The sequence below is a fragment of the Onychostruthus taczanowskii genome, unplaced genomic scaffold, assembly GCF_017590055.1.
Source record: "Onychostruthus taczanowskii isolate IOZ18803 unplaced genomic scaffold, ASM1759005v1 scaffold4, whole genome shotgun sequence".
Taxonomy (NCBI): Eukaryota; Metazoa; Chordata; class Aves; order Passeriformes; family Passeridae; genus Onychostruthus; species Onychostruthus taczanowskii.
The window spans coordinates 4132861-4143279 of NW_024501459.1; the positions used below are offsets into that span (position 1 = coordinate 4132861).

General features: G+C 40.7%; 1 protein-coding gene across 5 annotated transcripts in view; it reads left to right on the forward strand.

The window, feature by feature from the left end:
- The window catches only part of LYN (LYN proto-oncogene, Src family tyrosine kinase), a 48552-nt gene extending 38143 nt beyond the window's left edge, over positions 1-10409 (forward strand). For all 5 annotated transcript variants that reach the window (XM_041412726.1, XM_041412730.1, XM_041412728.1 and 2 more), the window contains exons 11-13: positions 2006-2159; positions 3520-3651; positions 8781-10409. In XM_041412726.1, the coding sequence (XP_041268660.1) occupies positions 2006-2159; positions 3520-3651; positions 8781-8983 (489 nt within the window). In that variant the 3' untranslated portion in view covers positions 8984-10409. The remainder of the gene's footprint in view (positions 1-2005; positions 2160-3519; positions 3652-8780) is intronic.
- Positions 10410-10419: the final 10 nt, after the last annotated feature.

The following is a 10419-nucleotide window of genomic DNA, read 5'->3' on the forward strand; positions in this document are numbered from 1 at the left end:
ACAAATGTTTCTTTTGTGAAGTGATCCTTCATTCCCTATCCAGCAGTTCACCCAAATGTTATATCTGTGCAGGGAAGGAGGGAAGCTGATTCCTCTGTGGTGTTTGATGTATTTTTGGTGGCATTACCAGACCTGTGTGCATTTTGGGTATATCTGCCATGCTGGCCAGTCCAAACTCAGCATCAATCTTACAGCAAAACCTACCTGTTCATCTCTGCTTTCTCCCCAAACCCATGTAATGGCATGGGGAGCAGAGAGAGGCAGAGCAGATGCTAAATTAAATACTGCTCTTCTATTGTGTCTGTAAGACCCTCTGTGGCAATTATTTACTAGCAGCTACTTCCTTCATTAGTAAATGTTTGACTTGTTTCTAGAAAATGTGAAATGCAGGTGTTGCTCATTCTCTTCATCAGAGTTTCTTCTTGGTTTAGTGTGAGAACCCCCCTGCACTGTACAAGGGCAATGTCACACTTCTCTGGAGAATGTATCTGACTGTAACAAGAGGTTTGCAGCGGAGGAAGTGGGAGGGCAAGTGGCTCTATTTTTCCATTGCTTAAACCGAAAAAGAGGAACAAAGACTGCGTAGTTTTGTGTTGTAAGTGGTGGCAGTGTGTGCCTTGGCAGTACCCCTTGGGGACTTTTTAAAAACGAATAAGCAGAAGTGATGTTCATGTTCTCTTCAGGTTTGGTCAGCTGCTCTGCCTGCTTTACTGCACGGCTGGAAGGGGCACCTCTGGTGCTGGGGAGGGATCCCTGCACTGTCTGCTCCTCGCGGGGAGAGGAAAGAGCCTGTGGGGAAGGTGCCAGGGACAGGCACTGGTCCCTCACTGCTTTACTGCTGCTCCACTGGCAGATCTGAGGGCGTGGGTGCTCCCCAAATCATGTGGCCAAGAGGGGTCTGTCACCCACAGGCATCCCAGAGAGGTACCTGTGGAACCTTGACTGGGAATGTCCCATCACCAGTCTCACAAGAAAGATAAAAACTGATGGCTCCCAAAGACAGCGTTTCTTTGTTTCTTAACTCTGCTTAAACTTTTGGACAGAATACAGTCTACACATCAGTTTTATTACTCTGAGTTTAGAAACTATCATTTCAGTTGGTGGGGTTTTTTTGTCCTTTTTTTTTGTTTTGTTTTGTTTTTGATTTGTTTTTGTTTTTTTGGTTTTGTTTTTTTTGTTGTTGTTGTTGTTTTTTTTTTTTTTTTTTTTTCCTGAAAGGGAAAATGTTCTTCTTCAGGAAAAAACAAAAAAACAAAAAAACAAAAAAACCCCAAAATTAAAAAAAAAAAAGGTAGTCTGGAAAAAAATCACCCCCTCTGCATATTTTTGAGGTTATTAATCCTCTTTAATTTGGTTTGGAAATCAATTCGGGCTGCTGAAATGCAGATTATATTTACTTACGATACTATCTGAGAGCTGACTCTTGCCAAAAATTCCTCATGTATGAACAGGTACGTGTTGCAGAAGAAAATAAAGTTGTTTTCCCTGTCTTAGTAATTGCTTCCTAATTTTCCAGGCTTATACTGGGTAGATACAAAGTTGTTGGGTTTCTTTAACTTTCTGCGCTGTTGCTTTATCAGTACCTGCTTCATAAAAACACCTGTATTCTAAGTCATTAATTCTTTCTATTTTCTTAGTATTTGGAAAATAAGCTGGTTAATAATTTAGGAAAGAGGATATTTTAATAGAAATCTTAGGAACATTTTATTCAAGATTCTGTTTCAGGAAATGTCTTCCATACGTCTCTAATCCTGCCAGCTGTTATTCACCCAAATAATTCTTTCAGAGCTGCTACCGTAAGCAGAGTTTTGCAGGACTGGATCTGTGCATAGGTTTTCCATGGCAATCCCCCCTTTCCTGACTTCCATCTAAAAAATTCTCCAAAGACACCAATAATGAATAAATGGATCTGGCTTTGCTGATACCTTTGAAAAAAGAAGGATCAGACCTGCTAATGGAGCTCTGTAGTATTGACATATCAAAATAGTTGTTCTTTTGGTTACAGATTGCAGAAGGGATGGCATATATAGAAAGAAAAAATTATATCCATCGAGACTTGAGAGCAGCGAATGTTCTGGTTTCAGACCTGCTGATGTGCAAAATTGCTGATTTTGGACTGGCGAGAGTGATCGAAGACAATGAATACACAGCAAGGGAAGGTATGTATTTTTATTTTTGCCCTTAAAGCTTCTGCCTCTGGGAGGCAGTGAGGCTGTATCTAACAGAAATATGGTCACCAAGGATAGGAAGTGCTGTAACAGCTTCCCAGGGGCTGCATTCTAATGCCAACAACTTCTAAAATGAATAAAGGAAACAAATAACCTTTCTGTGCTGCCCAAGATTTTTGATGAGTTTGTTTTAAATAAATTTGAAAGACAAGGACAGCCTAGAGTATTTAACTGTGCACAATTTTTTCCTAAATTGAACAAAGTGATTGCATAGTCTCAGCTTCCATCTCACAGAATTAAAGACCAAGAAACTTATATTCTCTTAACATCCTTAAGTGCCTTATGGACCTCCTTTCACAGGAAGAAATACTAGCAGATGTAGTTGCTGGTAACAAGAAAAGCTTGAGCAGAACTGGTTGCCTTTGGAAGCTGTTTGAGGAGCTGCAGCATTAATTTGCATGTTCAGCATCATACTAGGGACACTGGAAGGATGGGTCATGTCCCTCTTCAGCACATGGATGGGAGGTAGCCAGGTCAGGACTGGCCAGAGGGAAAACATGCTGTGAAAGGTGTCTGGGTTTTGCCATGAGTGTTTTGCTAATGTTGTCAAGGATCCTTTCAAGAAGTGCATTGTTGGTTGTAGTGAAAAGTTTTTATTTTTGCTTCCATGCTTAAGGGTAACTTTCCAGAGTGGTTTGTTAGCTGGCTTTGCCCTTCTCCTTTTAAAGACACTGCCTCAGGTTTTCACAATCTGGATGGATACTCTGGTAACATGGGCAACAGGGGAAGCACTAAAATATGAAGAAAGAGAACAAGCACTACAGCTGAGATTAAAGGAAGATGAGCTATTCAGCAGGCACTGAGTTACAGTAATTCAATAGATCAGAGGGAAACTGATTAAGCAGTTTTCAGAGGTGCAGACCCATATCTGTGTGTTTTAGCTAGCTCTGGACATTGTATATTGATTAAATTAACTTCTCAGGTTAGAAAATTTTTATGTCAAGTTTCTTTGATGTGTTTTCTGCTATCAGAAAAGTTTCCTAGCTCACCTGGTATTTTGTGCCAAAATGTTAGAGCAGGCTAAAAAGGACTCAGAGAGACTCTGCTTGTATTACTCCTCATTGTCAAATGAATTAATGTAGTATTCCCAACAAAGGCTGCCTGAATGTTTTTATTTAACTGTCAGGAATTTGCTTTTATATGGCAATTTCTGGAATCAGTTAGTTAGATATGAAAGACAGTAATTTAAGATATTTTAGACTTTTTAAGGTATGTCTTGCTACTGCTTTTGCATCTATGGCTGAATGTGAAATGGATTAAAGTGACTGTTTGAGACTGTACTTTTTTTTAGGTGCAAAATTCCCTATTAAATGGACGGCACCAGAGGCAATTAACTATGGATCTTTCACTATTAAATCTGATGTGTGGTCATTTGGGATTCTCCTGTATGAAATTGTTACATATGGAAAGATTCCTTATCCAGGTATGGGCCTGTGGTTTTACTCTATATTTATACTTTGGTGCTAAAAGGCAAAGAAAATATTCAGGAAAAGAGCTGGCATCTGACAATAGTGACACTGATTGGAAAAATGTCTTAGAAGTAATCTTACTGCTTTGAAAACTTGATCCCTGTATGTGTAAGGCACATGCCTCTGCAGGGTAAATTTTAGCAAACAGACTAATGGCACTACGGGTTATAGTCATTTTTATGTGTTCTAAATATGTTGCAATTGCAGGAAATTCAGATCCTGCGTTTATGACATCCCTGTTTTGTGGACAGAAGCACAGTCCCATGTCAAGGATGCAATGCTGCAAGTTCTAATTGTGCTCTGTAAGCTGCTGGGGACTTTAATAACATCATATGTGAAGATACTAAGAAAGCAAGTTTTCACAAGCAAATGGGCTCTAATAATTTGTCAGTGCTAGCTAGTCTAAACAAATATGAAAGCAGACCCTAAAGCAGTGTTGATGTACCACTAGGAATGTTTTCTGTTTGTTGTTCCACACAGTCAAGTGCAAGGCCACAGAGGTGTGCACATCAGATGTGCTGCACGGGGTAGCTGTGGGATGGTTGTGTGCTTCATGTTTCATTTTTCATTGTTCAACAAAATATATATTAATGTTTCCAGCATGCAGAGACACCTTGTATGAAGGGGTTTTTTATGCACATAAAATTGTTACATCTCAGGCATAGATGATTAATTCTGGGCAACAGACTGCATTCATTTAAGCTTACTGATTCCCATAGCTTAAATTCCCTTATCTTGTGGGCAAATGGGGAAAGTACAGCTATGTTCACCTGCACTGCGCATCTCATAGCTTCTGAGAACAACCTTGGGATCCTGACAGGAAAGGGAGACCAGATATTTCATCCAAGCAAAGCTTTCCCAGTGCTTCTGGTGCAGCAGCTCTTGCTGTTTAAACAGTGAAAACATTTTCACCACTTCATGAGCAGCTGGAATTCTGCATCCTGAACTGCCAGAGATGGTCAAGAGGCAGACCCAAATCCCTGAAGTGACAGTAGGCTGAACATCTCTGGACACAGGGAGATGGGAAATCCCACAAGACTTGGGCAGTGGGAAGGGGGTGATGGCACAACTTTACACTGCTATGGAAGAACATGGTGACTTTCCATACAGAGGTGGAGCCAAACCAGACATTCTCATGGCACAGTTCTAGGCCAGGAAAACACTTAAGCTCAAGACTAGCCCCCTGAACTTCCTGAGGTGATAGGGCTGCTTGCACAGCTAGGTGCTCTGGGTCACTTGTAGGTGAGGGCTATGAAACACTTGACAGCACAGCAGGTCCTCCCAAGGATCTTCTTAAACATGCTCATGGAAGCACTGCTTAAGGAGGGTGCATGAAGGATCAAGGAAGGGAGATGGGAAGGATCAGAAGGGAGATGTGTGCAGCCAAGTAATGCATTGCTCTTCCCACAGTCAAGATGCCTTTTTTCCCCGTTAGCGCTTGCCTGTGTGTGCACACACCTCCTGCACTGAGCTGGGCTCACAAGATTCTTTCTGAAGAATTTCTGCTTAGAAAATGGTCCTTCTCCGGGCAAACCTACAAGGTCACCTGGAAAACAGCACTACAAAAATACAAAATCCAATCCATTACTTAATTCTGAAGCTAAATCTGCTCTCTCTTTACCTTCATAAGCCATATCAAGGTTTTATTCTAAGAATAAAGTCCATCTGTACAGCAGACGTGGTACTGCTGCCCTGCTGTGGGAAAAATCTCTCTTCTCGGGGAAGTCAGGGCAATATTTTTTTTAAATGTGGGGGCATTTTATGAGCACCATAAATACTCCATGCACTGTGGATTCATTTATCAACCAGCAGTTATATATGGAAGGCTCTTGACTGCATATTAGAAGATTTTAATATTGCAGGTATTTTGTTTTAATATTTGCAAGTATTACTTGCATTAAAATGGGTGAGAGATATACATCTATTTTAAATGGAAGTATAAATTTAAATAGCCTATTAGACTGAAAGTCGATTCTGAGCAGCAGAATCACAGCAAAATACATGGGTGACCAATCTACTTTACATGAAGAGATGTGACAGATTTGGGCAAATTACCCCAGCATGGCAATAGTAACCCGGTGATAGGTTGTAACCAGAAGCAACTGGACAGAAACAGTAAATTGATTTTCACTTCTAGTGGGAATGCTTCAAAACAATATTTTCAATTATTAACCAGCTCTAGCAACCAGAGTATTCAGCATATAGTTGCATATGAAACAGCTGGAGTTGAAATTGGCAAGTAGCTAATACCTGTACTCAACTTGGTAGGAAGCATTTCTAGCCAAGAAATTCAGAGCTTTTGTGATCTTTGTTCTTAAATTCCAGCAGCTGTTTCTCCTCCTGAGTAACTCAAAGCCATTAGAGGAACTAGAGTTTCAGGAACTACCTCTGAAATATTAAACAAGTATCTGATTCTCTGGGCACATAAGTTGAAGTGGTAGTTAAAGCCTAATTTCTGGGTGATTACATAGTATGTCAATACTGGCAGCATCCATAATTGCATTCCAGTTATGCCTGCTACTCTTCACAAGGTGTGACCCTTTCTGTGCAGTGGGATTCTTCCTCCATACCACTCTGTTCACATCATTTCCCAGGCCCTAAGATAAAGAAATATGTCTTTGTGAAACCTAACATGTACCACAGCATAAATTAACGGATGTGTACCAAAACTTTAGCATTCAAGAGGGTGTGAGTGTGATAAATACATATGTGGGATATATTTCTTTTGCTGATTAGGATGTAGATATGGTAAGACAGGTGATTCTTTAGCTACTAAAAGAAAAAAATTGAAACAATTTTTAAAAAGTAAAGTTAAACAAGTAGATATTTTGAGGATAATGTTTGCACTGTGGATAACCCTTTTTGTTTTAAATAAAACCCCAAACATATGGAAGTATGTATATGACATATTTACTATAAAAAGGTTTTAATTTTTTGCTTCTGAAGTCAAATGGATATTAAAGAGATAGTTTTCTGCAGGGTAGCTAAAACACAGGCTTTGTCCTTAGCATTCACAATGTAACAATCAGTCCTGCAGACAGCAGATCTAAGCACAATCCTATTAAGTACTTAAACCCAAAAAATCATCCCCATTCTGCACAAGAGCCCAGTAGCAGCAGTCTTCATGTAGCAGCACAGTTAACTAAGATTTTGTAGGGTAGGAATAACTGTTTTACTCCATATATTATATGCAATCCATTTCTTGAAGTTCAGGCAGTCCAATCACTGTTCTCTATAAAATGCTTTATTGACTATCTTCCTGTATTTAATTTGTCTCTATATAGCAGTAATTCCTCATTCTGTGACAACATTCCCTTCCCCTACTTTGAAACACTTCTTTTCTGCATATGGGCAGTGTTAGTTCAGGAAAACTTCCCTTCTCCTTCCACAGAGGAACTGAAAATACAAAAGATGTGCCCAAAGTAAGCACTTTGATCCAGACTCAGATTACATGGCTGAGGGTATTTTTGGAAAAGCTTGAAGCCAACAAGCTTGAGCTGAAGTCAACTATATGAACTATGGTCATCTTGAATAATCCAAGTAGTTATACTGGATAAAGCTGTCATTTGGTTGTAATTCAAATGTGTCCTCACCTGCCAAGTGGCTCAACCCACAGCCACAGCAGTCAGATAATGCGTGCAGAGGTCTGCAGAGCCTGCAGCAGCAGAGCTGCAGCAAGGATTTGGGGGAACACCACATCTGCATCTCCACTTTCGACCCTGCTCAGAGCAGGACCCATCTCCCCTCCTCTCAGCTGAGCAGAGCTGCTCTCCCTGCACCTCTGGGGAGCTGGTGTGTGCTGGGGAGCTGGTGTGTCCTGCATGGACCTGACCAGAGGCTGAATGGCCTGAGAAAACCTGGAGGAACTGTAGTCTTGGGCAGAACTGCGCCACATGGAGCATTTATCCTGATTTGTGGCCAGTGGTTGAGAGGTCTGGGATACCCTTCTCAAAAGGAAAAGCCTCCTCTGGTGAGCATAAATCCCTAGGCTGAAGCACAGGTGCTTCCTGCATGCCCAGCCATCAGAACAAACAGCAGTCACTGAGTAAAGAAAAGAGTCTGTGCCAGAGAAGGTAATGCAACCACTGGGATGATTAGATTTGCAGAGGAAGGGACAAGCCCAAAGGCAGATTTCTGGGTAGGAAGTGGTGAGCCTAAAATAGCAAAAGCTGGCCCTAGCATAGCTGACCTTCTGAGAGTAGGTGTTGAAATTGTTCTGTGAACCAGTTTCTCAAGAGTTTGATAAAGGGGGGAAGGGTGACAGGAAATTTAAAAAAGGGGGAGAAGGATGGAGTCTAGGGCAGGACTCTCTCATGTGACATTAGCATATCAGACACAGGATGCACTGCTGGTAATTACAGTTCTTGTCCTCTGGAAGAAAACCATAGCAGGGAAAAATGCAAAGCTTAGCACAGCTGGCAAGATGGTTTTGCATGACAGGAGTAGGACAAGAGGGGAAATTGCCTATTACAATTAATGATTTCATGAGTGACTGTCCAGTATCTTGCAATCAGCAGCATTTACACACAAGCTGATGTAGAAGAAATCCTGAAAGTTTTGGGCAGGCTGACTGGCAGTGTGGTCAAACAGGGAGGCTGCTCTCCATCTCAGGATGGATGGGTCTCCAGCAAGCAGAGCAGCAGCTCTGCAGCTAGAGATGAAGGCTGGTGCCAGGGCAGGCTTTTGCTGGAAATCACAACACCATGGGAAGCAGAGTAAATGAGAACAGGACTGGTCAGGAGAACGGAACAGAGATGGTTCTGGAGACAAGAATTGTGATTTTTCCCACAGTCTTGTTAGACTTGGCACTAAGGAGGTTGTGGTGCTCAGCTGCAGAAATGGAAATGTTCCCACCAGGATTTTCAGAGCAAGTCCCTCATTGCTTGGTGCACACCATCGAGGTGCACGCCTTGACCTTGTTTATTGAACTCATGCTAGGAGCTACCTTTAATAAGTAGCAAAGGTATTATACTAGTGGGTGGAGCTCTTTGGAGTGAAGTAAAAAAAAAAGAAAAAAAAAACTTCTCTAAACTTCTCTAGGAATGGAGATAATTTCATTAAATCTTTTTTTTTTTTCCCTAAGGTATGAGCAATTCTGATGTGATGGTTGCTCTTCAGCGTGGGTACCGAATGCCACGCATGGAAACCTGCCCAGCTGAGCTTTATGATATCATGAAAACATGCTGGAAAGACAAAGCAGAAGAGAGGCCAACCTTTGATTACCTACAGAGTGTGCTTGATGACTTCTACACAGCAACAGAAGGGCAGTATCAACAACAGCCATAGAGCAAAGAACACTTTTTCTATTGCCACAGATCATTGGCACAGACTGTCTTTAGAAGAGACTGCTCAAACCAGTTACTTCACGCATTCAGATGTCTTAACTGAGTGTGGAAGCTGAAATGCTGAAGAATAATTCTGCAGAGAAATAATGGTTTTATTTAGTTGAAACAGTTCCTCTAAAGCTTCAAGTTCTCCTTAAAGGCTCTGTGGTTTGCATCTGTAGATACACCCCAAAGCAAGCAGGCTTTTTGGGGTGGAGAGGGCAAAGGAAGGAAAGCAATCATGCCCTGGTACAGTTTGACAAGACTTTCTTAGGATCTAAGTCATGCAATGTGTTACAAGGAGACCGTGATAAAAGGGTTGGGAGGATGCATGAACAGCTGTTTTCAAAACAAAAAGTCACAAAGGAGAACTTACAGATTTAAGACATGGTGATGTTCTTAAATCATCTTTTTTGGAATACAGCATATTGCAAAAATTATTTTTTCTATCCTTGTTATTTCACATTAGTATCAGGCATACTATCACCTCTTGTAAGACTTTCTAAACAATGTGAAGGTTTCCTTGGAGGAAGAGTTATGTAATGTATGCAATTCTTTACACTGAAAAAAGTTCCCTAAATTTAAAAACTTTTCAAAGCATTATGGAACCATCAGATGCAGAAGTGCAAGACGAACACACATGACTGCAGACACAGCAGCACACCTCACTCTCTGTTCAAGCTTCAGCTTCCCACAAGGCCAAAGTCATCATTTGAAGTCCATGGAAAAGCACAGGATTTTGAAGGAAGTTAATACCTTCATTGCAGTCACTGAAAATGTTACCAGTGAAAATATTTTAATCTTAATTTTTAATCCTCTGTGGTTATTCAAGAATATTCCTTATATTTTTGCTGCTTTAATCAACTAACCTCAAATCTGTTTGAAAGCTAAAACTAGCTCTAGCACTATCAAAAACAATTTGTGGAAACATGCAATAAGATATCAAGTTATATTGCAGTGACACTGTCATTTGTTGCTTAGTATTACAAATCTAATTCTTAAAAGGCAAGTTGCTGTGCTCTCTATTGAATTGTTCTATCAAATTACTTACCCAAAGAGTTGAGCTAGTGCACTTGCAATGTAAGCACAGCCCAGCATAGATTACTTCTTTTTCAAAGTGACACTGGTTCTTAAAACTGAAACCCAGTACACATCTTTGCCATCCTTCAGCCCAATTATTTAGGCAAATGGTACTTTGCAGAAGCTTAAAACTTTTCTGAGAAAGCTTCAGTGTGCCTGCAGTTGAAGCTCAGCAGCAGAAGTATTCATGGCTTTCCTTTTCCAGGGGCTTCCTTCAGTCCAACTGTGCAGTTTAAACAGACTATCAGTTAAATATGTAAATAGTTTCTATTGTATGGTGATTTTTAATTTTAATAAACACTTAATCTGAAGCTAGTA